Source organism: Salmo trutta, chromosome 10, assembly GCF_901001165.1.
Source record: "Salmo trutta chromosome 10, fSalTru1.1, whole genome shotgun sequence".
NCBI lineage: Eukaryota > Metazoa > Chordata > Actinopteri > Salmoniformes > Salmonidae > Salmo > Salmo trutta.
The window spans coordinates 27157596-27170031 of NC_042966.1; the positions used below are offsets into that span (position 1 = coordinate 27157596).

A 12436-nucleotide genomic window follows, 5' to 3' on the forward strand; every position below is an offset into this window, starting at 1 on the left:
CAGGTGAATCCAGGTGAAACCTATGATCCCTTATTGATGTCACCTGTTAAATCCACTTCAATCAGTGTAGATGAAGGGAAGAAGACAGGTTAAAGAAGGATTTTTAAGCCTTGAGACAATTGAGACATGGATTGTGTATGTGTGTCATTCAGAGGGTTAATGGGCAAGACCCTTAGTGTGGTAAAAATAAATGTATGGAGGTGTGCTAGACAATCTATACTTAAAAGGATAAGTTGTGTATTGTTTTTAAACATATGTATGCTTTTCTCCTACGAGAAAACATCTGCGGTAGGATACACCCAAGAATCCTCTGCAAATGCAATCGAGGAGAGGAGCAGACTCCTCTGTTTACCTATTAACGAATTGACACTCCTACATATGGCGACCAATTATGAGTTTCCGGGTCATGCAGGAGAGGAAGACGGAGGAGTCGAGGAGAGGACTTACTTTTGCACAATTGGGAAAAGGCTTAAGTGTTCTACCTTCCCAGCCAGCACCTCACCAACCAATAGAGATACAACCTTTAGAAAGTGACAAAATATTTTCCAATTTATGAACGCTCAAAACTTTGTTTCAAGCACCTTTTTGTTAGGTTTTTTATTGGTACACTGAGCACATTGTGAAAAATTAACATCAGTCATTGGAAAGTGCCCATATCTCATGCACCAGATATATCCTTAAAGTGATCTGTGATTATTGTTCACATTTACAGCACAGTATGAAATGAATCCATTGATCCAGCGGCACCCTGAACACGACTGAACCTTTGAATGTGTTTAATTTGTTAAGTGTTTATGAGTTTTTAGTACACTATTAACACACCACATAATTCACAACCCTTTGGACAACCCTCCCGGTGTAGGATCATGAACGGTGCAGGAGTTGTCTTTCTTACAAAAAAGTTTATTTTGTCACTCGAGCAACAGGCATTGTTGTTTACATTCAGAACACTGGGGCTGAACATGCTGCGGAGTGAGGCAGGTGTTGGTGGTCTCAGATAGTCTTTTGCTCTGGAAGTTCGTGGGTTTCAGAAGTTGTCGTGTCCTCCTGGCTCTTGTCTGCACCCTGCTGTGTGCAGCCTTTGTCACTTGAAGGCTTGTTGTCTTTCGAGCCATTGGGAGTGTTGGAGTAGGTTGCATCTATACTCTCGTAGGGCTCTGATGTCCACTGGGAGCAACATAGAAAAGATAGAAAATTCCTTCAGAATTATTTCATTACATTTATTTAACACGATCTGATATCTGATGCATTGTACCAACTAAAAAGCAAATTTAGTCTCATTTGAATTTGACTTATTTAAAGGTTCTGACCCATGTCTGATAAGTGTCCTCAATCAACTGTTGACATTAAATGCTAACATAGGTAACCACAACATAGTTAAACGTTAATATAGTCTCATGAATTAAGCTTAATAAATGCTACTAAATATGTTATCGGGCTGGAGCTTCTACCTGTGTGGCTCGGCTTGTGGACCGGCAGGAGGGTCCACCCATGGCGATGTTGACGCTGCTGGACGACTGCGTGTCCGTGGTGTTGCCCCCCTCGGCTGCCGACAAGCCGGAAATGACCAGACCGCTGGAGAAGCTCCTCTTGCCGAACAGCAGGCTGAGGGTGGAGCTGGAGGAAGACACCTGGCTTGAGCGGTGGTGGGCTGCAGCCTGGAGCTGGGAGCTCAGCTGGCCCCCGGCCGTGGAGAGCCGCGGCACCTGGGAGAAGATAGAGGCGATGGAGGTGTTGAAGGACAGCTGGCTGTTGGAGAGGCGCTGCACCAGGCCGTTGGCAGAAGATGACACCTGCTGGCTGTCCAGGATGGGCCCTGACTGGCTGGTGACTGGAGGCCGCTGGCTCTGGGGCTGCACTGAGCGGCTCCGGTACTCTCTCCTGGCTGGATGGATGCACATAAAGACAAGAAAACACAGTCAGTGTCAGAACCTAACATGGCAGAACCATGAACATAGCTGTCAGAACCTAACGTTTCAGAACCATGAACATGGATGTCAGAACCTAATATGGCAGAACCCTGAACATGGATGTCAGAACCTAATATGGCAGAACCCTGAACATAGATGTCAGAACCTAACATGGCAGAACCCTGAACATAGATGTCAGAACCTAACATGGCAGAACCCTGAACATAGATGTCAGAACCTAACATGGCAGAACCCTGAACATAGATGTCAGAACCTAACATGGCAGAACCCTTAACATAGCTGTGCAAGACACATCAATGTACTCTGCTTAGATGTGTAATGCTTTCATGGTAAGGAAACCAATATGTAAATGAGTAACTTGGGTGAACCATCCCTTTAAACGTATCATGTATTGCATTTGTTGAGCATACGTGTGCATCTCCAGAGAAAAGCTGGTGAACCAAACCTGCAGCATGCTGCCTATTGGCGTGAGAGGTCCTGTTGGGCCTGGCCTGGTAAAGACTCAGGCTCTGGGAGGTGATGGAGTTTGGGTTGTGGCTCAGAGAAGAGGAGCCCCCTGCACAGTCCACATCCTCCATGTTCACACCACTGTTACAACTGGTCAGGTTATCCTTCCGCACCCTGCAACACAACACACACACACGGCCCTATGATTCCTTTATATGCTGTCCGACAGCTCTATTAAAATGTTGTTTAGTCAAGGGCAATGAATCTGGATTGAAAAAATCTACATCTAATGTCAATCGAAAAGCATGGACCTATAAAAGGCTTACACAGTGCAGCCGTGCCTCCACCCAATAAACACTCTAAACATAAAAGTTCCATTAGCCTAACAGAAGATGCTAATGGTCAGTTAGTTATTTCAATCTCTCTGGATGCAGTCAAACATGTCGCAGCACTTTAGCCCTATAGGGTTTGGAAAGAGTGGTGCTGTCACAGCAGAAAAGTCCCTGATTGGATTCCATCCATAGGAGAGCAGAGCACTAGCAGGCTGGCTGATAAAGGATACCCTTCTGTTTCCCCTTGGCAGCCAGTACTCACCGCAGCCACTTGGAGAAGAGCCAGGTCCTGATGCTGTCCAGGCTGAGAGGGCCGCCCCAGATGCTCCTCAGCTGCTTGTGGGTGCCCATGTAGGAGGTGGTGAGGGGGGACACGTACATGGGGTAGCCCAGCGGCTGGTCACACGACGAGTTGATCATGTTTCGGAGGGCCTGCTTGGAGTTCTGGATGCTGCCGCGCTCTGGGTTGCGGTTGCGCAAGAACACCAGCTCCTGCTGCTGGCCGGCCCACAGGCCCCTTACACACTCCTTATTGATCTAGAAGAGAGGAGAGGATGAAGAGGGTAGTATTACTGACATCTGAATACACATGACACAGTCCAAATCCATACTTCTTTGAATTAAATCACCATTTTAATCAACTATGATACTATGATTAAATCATGACTTCAATCTACTGGCGATGGCAGAGAGAGGGATCAGGGTAGTACTATTGACACCTGAAAACACATCACACACCTTGTCCAATTCCACATTTCTTTACTCTGATTAGATCACAATTTTAATCAACTGGATATGGCAGACCCATTTGGATAAAGTTTCTTTACTTCATTAATCAAACCAACAACTCGTCCATCCCACACTGCTCACTCTAAACTCTATTAATATACAGTGCCTTATTAAAATATTCACAGCCCTTGACCTTTTCCATATTTTGTGTTTCAGACTGAATTTAAAATAGATTAAATTGAGGTTTTTGTCACTGGCCTACACACAATACCCCATAATGTCAAAGTTGAATTATGTTTTTACAAATTAATAAAAAATAAAAGCTGAAATGTCTTAGGTTAATAAGTATTCAACCCCTTTGTTATGGCAAACCTGAATATGTTCAGGAGTAAGTATTTGCCTAACAAGTCACCTAGTAAGTTGCATGGACTCACTCTGTGTGCAGTAAGTTTAACATGATCTCTGCACCCCACTTATACAATTATCTGTAAGGTCCCTCAGTCGAGCAGTGACTTTCAAACACAGATTCAACCACAAAGACCAGGGAGGTTTTTCCAATGCCTCGCAAAGGGCACTTACTGGTAGATGGGTAATAATAGAAAAAGTAGACATTTAATATCCCTTTAAGCATGGTGAAGTTATTAATTACACTTTGGATGGTGTATCAATACACCCAGTCACTACAAAGATACAGACAGAGAGAAAATAAACCGTTCAGGGATTTCACCATGAGGCCAATGGTGACTTTAAAACAGTTAGAGTTGAATGGCTGTGATAGGAGAACACTGAAGATGGATCAACAACATTGTAGTTACTCCACAGTACTAGCCTAATTGACAGAGTGAAAAGAAGGAAGCCTGTACAAAATACACATATTCCAAAACATGCATCCTGTTTGCAACAAGGCACTAAAGTAATACTGCAAAGAATTTGGCAAAGCAATTTACTTTTTGTCTTGAATACAAAGTGTTATGTTTTTGCCAAATCCAATACAACACATTACTGAGTCCCACTTTCCATATTTTCAAGCATAGTCATGGCTTCATCATGTTATGGGTATGTTTGAAATCAAGGACTGAGGAGTTTTTCAGGATAAAAAAGAAACAGAACCTGGTTCAGTCTGCTTTCCACCAGACATTGGGAGATTAATTCACCTTTCAGCAGGACAATAACCAGAAACACAAGGCCAAATCTACACTGGAGTTGCTTACCAAGAACAGTGAATGTTCCTGAGAAACTGAGTTACAGTTTTGACTTAATCTACTTGAAAATCTATGTCAAGACCTGAAAATGGTTGTCTAGCAATGATTATCAACCAATCAACCAGGTGTGGAAAGCTATTAGAGCCTTACCCAGAAAGGCTCACAGGTGTATTTGCTGTCAAACGTGATTCTAACATGTATTGACTCAGGGGGTTGAAAACGTATCAAATCAAGATATACTAGTATATTTTTCTTCATATTTTTTTTAATACATATTTTATAATTTTTCTTCCACTTTGACATTAGAGTATTTTGTGTAGATTGTTGACAAGAAATGACAATTAAATACATTTTAATCCCACTTTGTAACACCATAAAATGTGGAAAAAGTCAAGGGGTGTGAATACTTTTTGAAGGCACATCAGAGTAACTTCATATCATGTTCCAGACAGCTTCACACAGCTTGAATAGACAGCAATGCTGAATAATTCCAGTATGAACTACAATACCATAGGCACTTCTATAGATCTGAAAGGACTGGATAGATGTAAGCAATATTGTAATAGCTTCATCTTGCCTTTTGGTTGGTAGAAAAACTGCCATATTGCTTACTTTATACACTCCTCACAGATCTACAGAAGTGGCTACAGAATAGGGGCTTGGAATTCATTATGTGTTCAGCACAACTGTTCATTCCAATCCGGGACAAAGTTTTTTAACCATTGGTGGGGAAAATGCAAAACTGACCCAAGATCAGTGTCTAGGGGCAACTACACCCTACACCATTCATCCCACACCCACCTTAATGACCTTGAAGCTGAGGTGGCGTTTGTAGAGCATGATGATCTTGTACTCGTCCGTGCCGTCATCCACCATATGTCTCAGTGTGAGAAGAGTGTCCCGGCTGGACAGAACCGCCTTCCTCCAGGCTGGGTCGCTTTCATGGCAGATCACCAGACTGGTCTTGTAGTTACTAATGGCCTCGTACAAGATGGCTGGCTCCTCTGTCTCCTCCAGACATGTGAAGTGGTCCTGAAAACAACCAAGGAACAGAGCAGTAAGTAGAACCGCCATAAGTAAAAGCTTTGTTTCAGGGATTTACTGAACCACTTAAAGGACAGGATTCAATTAACAGAGCATTGTCGAAAACTTTTATAGCGCAATTTGCACTGGAGCTGACATCCGCCGCTTTTACCCATGAATTGCTCCTTTTAAAGGCAATTTCTCTTGACATTTGCGGGAATCACATTCACAGTAAACGCTGCAGATGTCAGCTCAAGGGTAAATAACCTTTAAAAGCAAAGTGCAGTCAGTGCACTTATCGACAATGCGCCTTTGATTGCATCCTGGCCTAAATAAATCAATCTTTGCAGCTCTACTGTAAAGTGCCTTCAGAAAGTATTCACACCCCTAGACTTTTTCCACATTTTGTTGTGTTACAAAGTGGGATTAAAATGGATTTAATGTAATGTTTTTGTCAACAATCTACACAAAATATTCTGTAATGTCAAAGTAGAAGAAAAATTCAAACATTTGTACAAAAAAATATATGAAAAATTAATTAGATATATAAGTATTCAACCCCCTGAGTCAATAGAGTGGTGCAGTGGTCTAAGACACTGCATCTCAATGCAAGAGGCGTCACTGCAGTACCTGGTTTCGAATCCAGGCTGCATCACATCCGGCCGTGATTGGGAGTCCCATAGGGTGGCGCACAATTGGCCCGGGGTAGGCTGTCATTGTAAATAAGAATTTGTTCTTTACTGACTTGCCTGGTTAAATATATATATATATATATATATATATATATATATATATATATATATATATATATATATATATATATATTAATAGGCATTAGAATCACCTTTGGCAGTGATTACAGCTGTGAGTAAGTCTCGAAGAGCTTTCCACACGTGGATTGTGCCCATTATTATTTTCAAAATTCTTCAAGCTTTGTCATATTGGTTGTTGATCATTGCAAGACAACCATGTTCAGGTCTTAGATTTTCAAGTAGATTTAAGTAAAAACTAACTCGGCCACTAATATTTACTGTCTTCTTGGTAAGAAACTCCAGTGTAGATTTGGTGCTTAGCGCAATTCCGTTTTTTTTATCCTGAAAAACTCCCCAGTCCTTAACATGATGCAGCCACCACTATGCTTGAAAATATGGAGAGTGGTACTCAGTAATACTGTATGTTGTTCTAGATTTGCCAAAAACATAACAGTTTGTATTCAGGACAAACAGGATGCATGTTTTGGAATATTTTTATTCTGCACAGGCTTCCTTCTTTTCATTTGGGTTAGTATTGTGGAGTAATTACAATGTTGTTGATCCATCCTCAGTGTTCTCCTATCACAGCCATTAAACTCTGTAACAATTTTAAATTCACCATTGGCCTCATGATGAAATCCCTGAGCGGTTTCCTTCCTTTCTGGCAACTGAGTTAGGGAGGACGCCTGTATCTTTGTAGTGACTGGGTGTATTGATTCACCATCCAAAGTGTAATTAATAACTTCACCATGCTCAAATTGTTTTACAATCTACCAATAAGTACCCTTCTTTGCGAGGCATTGGAAAATCTCTTTGGTCTTTGTGGTTGAATCTGTGTTTGAAATTCACTGCTCAACTGAGGGACCTTACAGATAATTGTATTTGTGGGGTACAGAGATGAGGTAGTCATTCAAAAATCATGTTAAACACTATTAGTGCACACAGTCCATGCAACTTATTATGTGACTTGCTAAGGACATTTTTACTCCTGAACATATTTAGGCTTGCCATAACAAAGGAGTTGAATACTTATTGACTCAAGACATTTACGCTTTTCATTTTTAATTAATTTGTAAACATTTGTAAAAACATAATTCCATGTTGACATTATGGGGTATTATGTGTAGGCCATATAATCCATTTTAAATTCAGTTTAACTCAACAACATTTGGAAAAAGTCAAGGGGTGTGAATACTTTCTGAAGGCACTATACACCAAGATACCATGGTTAATAGATATATGTACAGTCCACTAAGAATGCACAGGAAGAGTTTAAGGTTAAATGTACAGTCACCTACATATTCTACTTCAATAAGGGAGCAAGAGACCAAATGTTATTGTCTTCAAGATAGGCTATTGTGAATACCTGATGGAGCTTGAGACTCATCCTCACACCTGGGGCCACCACTTTCTGCAGCAGATCCATATCCGTGAACACCCACTCATCTTTAGTGGCGATACGGAAGTCTCCTTTGAACAGAGTGTTGAACCCATACAAGAAGGACTCCAAACTGAATTAGAGAGACAGAGAAAGGGAGCATTATCAAGGCTTTTAATCACATTACAGCAAACAGAGGGTTAGAGTTTAAAGAGACTTGCGTACCACTGTGATACTACAGTGTATTTGTACTGTTGAAGTCGGAAGTTTACATACACTTAGGTTGGAGTCATTAAAACTCGTTTTTCAACCACTCCACAAATTTCTTGTTAACAAACTATAGTTTTGGCAAGTCGGTTAGGACATCTACTTTGTGCATGACACAAGTAATTTTTCCAACAATTGTTTACAGACAGAATATTACAATATACGTGTGTGTAGAGTGCGTGTGCTAGCGTATGTGTGCGTATGTGTGTGTCTGAACCTGTGTGTGTGTCTCTTCACAGTCCCGCTGTTCCATAAGGTGTATTTGTATCAGTTTTTTAAATCTGATTCTACTGCTTGCATCAGTTACCTGATGTGGAATAGAGTTCCATGTAGTCATGGCTCTATGTAGTACTGTGCGCCTCCCATAGTCTATTCTTGATTTGGGGATTGTGAAGAGACCTCTGGTGGCATGTCTTGTGGGGTATGCATGGGTGTCTGAGCTGGGTGCTAGTAGTTTAAACAGACACCTCGGTGCATTCAGCATGTCAACACTTCTTACAAAAACAAGTAGCGATGAAGTCAATCTCTTCTCCACTTTGAGCCATGAAAGATTTACATACATATTATTAATGTTAGCTCTCCGTGTATATTTAAGCGCCAGCCGTGCTGCCCTGTTCTGAGCCAATTGTAATTTTCTGAAGTCCCTCTTTGTGGCACCTGACCACACGAGAGCCATAGCTGCCCCCTTATGGAATCTCAATGGAACTACAGCTAAGTGTAGATTGATGTGTTTTTACCGTCCATGCCTGGAGGGTAATAAATCCCATATTTAACATGAAAGGAATGAATATTTGACAGGTATGGAAGGTTTACCTGTTGGACATGTTGTGAGATGCTGTCCCCAAGGATCTCCTGCCCAGCACAGACAAGGCATAGCACAGAGTGACCAGAGGGGAGTCCTCGTCACAGTCCACAGGCTGGCAAAGCACAAAGGTCAAAGGTTCTCATTGTTCACATCCACTGAAATGACCAGCGGCAAGGAAACCAAATTGTACAACATGGAGTCATACTGCATGTCATGATAAGGCCCTGGAGTTTTTCTTGACCACATGACCTTATCAGGATAAATGAACTAGACTAGGGCCTGGAGTTTTTCCTGACTACATGCATGATTGTACTGTTCATTGCAATCTCACATCTCCACTCACCTCCTCCATTTTGTTGGCACAGTACTGGATCCACTCCAGATAGACGTTACAGAAGCTGGCTCTGGTGACGCCCTGGAGGCAGTGGACGTAGTCCTCGTCTATCTTAACGCTGAACACGGCCGGGTCTCTCTCTATGTGGTGCCACTTGGTGTAGGACACCAGAGCCTCCGTAATAGAGGAATCCTTGATCCACGTCTGTAGCTTCAGGGAGTGGATCAGGTAGTAGATTATGCTCTAGAGGTGAAACAAGAGGGAATAATAACAGAAGATTGATGATTTTTATGGTCTACTCCCTTTTGCTTGCATAAGACCAAGCTCAGACTTACCGTGGGATGAAACGTATTTAACTGCTTATGAAATAAAACCGGTAATGAATTACAAAGATGCTGAAAGTTAAAAAAAATGAATATAATTGAGCAATAAGGCCTGAGGGGGAGTGGCATATGGTCAATATACCACGGCTAACGGCTGTTCTTAACCACGACGCAACACAGAGTGCCTGAAAACAGCCATTAGCCGTGGTATATTGGCGATATACCACAAACCCCTGAGGTGCCTTATTGCTATTATAATCAATCTGGTTACCAACATAATTAGAACAGTAAACAAGTCATTTGTGTCATACCCGTGGTATACGTTGTGACATACTATGGCTTTCAGCCAATCAACATTCAGGGCTCAAACCACCCAGTTTATAATACTGCTTAGATCATAGGTTAAATTCAAATACAAAAAACCTTTATTGTCTGTTACATTTCCATAAGAAGTAAAAAGGTCTACAACCTTCAGATAGTAGGTGATGAGCAGTTTGCGCAGGTCGTACACCTGCAGCATGGTGGCAGCATTGTTCTCGCTGATGCTGTAGCCCTCCAGCAGGTACTTGGTGGTGGTGACCTCCCAGGCCAGCCATCGCAGGTTGAAGGCCGCGTTGCAGGACAGGACGTGGGGCAGGTGGCCCGGCTCACAGCAGCAACAGGCATCATCCTCCTCCACCCCCTCAGTGATGGCCTCTACCTCCCTCTGCTGGCAGTATGTACCTGGGGAGGAGGAGAAGGAGCACAGACCATCATGTTAATGGTGATTTTAAATCTGTGGTCGAGATGTTAGGTTTAGGATTATTAGAAAACAATTTCAGATAAAAATTGAATAACTTCCGAATTAAATGAAACATATCAAACATGCAACATTCAACACAGTCAAGATATTTCCCATATTAGTAGAGTGTGATCAGAGCCACAGAGTATCTATATGTATATAGATGTATATGGTTCTGGGTGTGGTATAGTGCTCCTCACTGTGTTGCTGTATATTAGTCAGTATCTGACCTCTGAACTCCAGGCCTCGGAGCTGGAAGGTGACCAGGCCATTGCCAATCTCGATGAGGTGAACAAAGGCGTTGAGGTAGTCAGAGGCCAGGATGAAGCAGTCTCCAGAGCTGTAGTTCCCCCAGCGGCCCAGCATCAGGTCACCACACAGAGAGTGCTGCAGAGAGCGCGTCAGATACTCATAGAAGATGGAGTTCAGGTTGTTGTCGTCGCATCCTGGGGGAATAAAGGTTTATGTAAAATACACTGATTGACATGACCAACAAACCAACATGTAGTAACCATGAGAAGATCCTTGTAGAGTTGAGAAATTCTAAATCAGATTATTATTTTAATGTTAATTAGGGGAAAAAACATGTTGATATTTATTCAATAAACTCAATAGGTTACCTGTCTCTTTATCAACCTGAGACACCAGTCTGCTATTAGAGTTGTCAATGCGTTTGGTGCTGCAAAATGGTACAAAACCATAGATTAGGAAGACAGTACATTCATTAAAATAAGGTAAACATGGTCTAATTCTGGTTTATTTTTAGGACCTTTTCTGTGTGTTAAATTAATTACATAAATCCTCATCAATAACTCAGTGACTGGAGTAGAGTTAGAGACGGAAAAGGAAGCGAGACATCTCACTCGCTCCTTTTTTATGGTTCATATAGGGTCAATGAACTAAGCAGACCAGACCCAGTTGCTATCGCAATGGGAGAGACATCCCTTAAGCAGACCGGAATTGTGACCATTCTTTTCAGTGGTAAACGTCCTGAGTAAGACTTCTTTTATCCATCATCTTTAGTGGTCTCTATACTCTGCTTGTCTACCCCTAGCCTAGAGCACTTAGCTCAGGGTCCTTGCTATCCGGAATCCTTGGGACGTCCCTACCCCCTTGAAGTTTACATTTAAAATGGTTAAGGTAAGGGTTAAGGTTAGGTTAAGGGTAGTGGTTAGGGTTTAGGGTAAAAGGATCCCAAGGATCCAGGATAGCGCTAACACTTGGCTCAGTCAGCTGAGCGCATGACATCATCTCTGAGAAAGAAATGTCCTTATATGGATGTCAACAGGGGCTCTAGGAGGTCATATAATTGACTACTTGCATATTTCCTGAGCACATTAAAAACAGATGAAACAGATGTGAGTGACGAACAATGAACTTTCACCAGATTAAAAATTATTGTAAGCGACCTAACTCAATGGTTTGGTCATAGACTCAAATTGAGTCGGACGTCCCTTGTCCCCTTCTTTATTCATAATGGACTTTCCCACGTCCCATCTCTAAGGCTGAATGCCCTGGGGTGCGGCCGACACACCGTGGTGCTTTAAGGGGTGCATGCATATTTCATGGTGCTTTATCTCATGCTGCGGTCGGTGAAAGGCCATTACTTGTAGTTCCTCTCCCAGAACTTGACGGGCCGTGGGTAGGAGGTGATGAAGATGGCACTGCCCAGGAAGGGGCTGAGAGGGGTGTAGAACAGAGTCGTCACAAACGTTTGCAGCAGCAACATGGCTGAGTCTGAGCTGTATCATGAAGGAGAACCACCACAACCAAGGAAAATCCACCAGGTATCAATTCAATTGGAGACAACAGGTTTACCATACTCACATATCTTCTGTCAAATTCGCATTACATTACAGTTTCAGTCAGAGCAACATCAAAACATATGCGGAAGCTTGTGTAGTTCCTACACATGTCAAAAGCAAAGGATACGAGGCACAGCGAAGGGCTGAGCGAATGCGTGGAAGGCGCTGCCCCATGCGATTTGCCACGGTGCGATATAGACCATGATGAAGTGGAGCTTGTGAAGCAGATCACTGAGCTGTAGAGGAACAAAGACCTGCTGTGAGTCACTGACAGACAGCAAAGCCAGTTATTTTTAGACCAGATTCTAAAAATAAATCCAATATAAT

At 42.4% G+C, this 12436-nt stretch overlaps 1 protein-coding gene across 4 annotated transcripts in view; it reads right to left on the reverse strand.

Annotated features, from left to right (window-relative positions):
• Positions 1-567: 567 nt before the first annotated feature.
• Positions 568-12436, reverse strand: part of pcnx2 (pecanex 2) — a 33699-nt gene continuing 21830 nt past the window's right edge. For 3 of the 4 annotated variants that reach the window (XM_029765151.1, XM_029765149.1, XM_029765150.1), the window contains exons 22-34: positions 12237-12345; positions 11912-12041; positions 10925-10983; positions 10535-10750; positions 9993-10246; positions 9210-9443; positions 8875-8978; positions 7783-7927; positions 5443-5673; positions 2973-3247; positions 2377-2552; positions 1452-1885; positions 568-1167 (exon numbers count right to left, since the gene is read on the reverse strand). In XM_029765151.1, coding sequence (XP_029621011.1) covers positions 994-1167; positions 1452-1885; positions 2377-2552; positions 2973-3247; positions 5443-5673; positions 7783-7927; positions 8875-8978; positions 9210-9443; positions 9993-10246; positions 10535-10750; positions 10925-10983; positions 11912-12041; positions 12237-12345 — 2541 coding nt within the window. In that variant the 3' untranslated portion in view covers positions 568-993. The remainder of the gene's footprint in view (positions 1168-1451; positions 1886-2376; positions 2553-2972; positions 3248-5442; positions 5674-7782; positions 7928-8874; positions 8979-9209; positions 9444-9992; positions 10247-10534; positions 10751-10924; positions 10984-11911; positions 12042-12236; positions 12346-12436) is intronic. The other variant, XM_029765152.1, reaches the window with a different exon arrangement.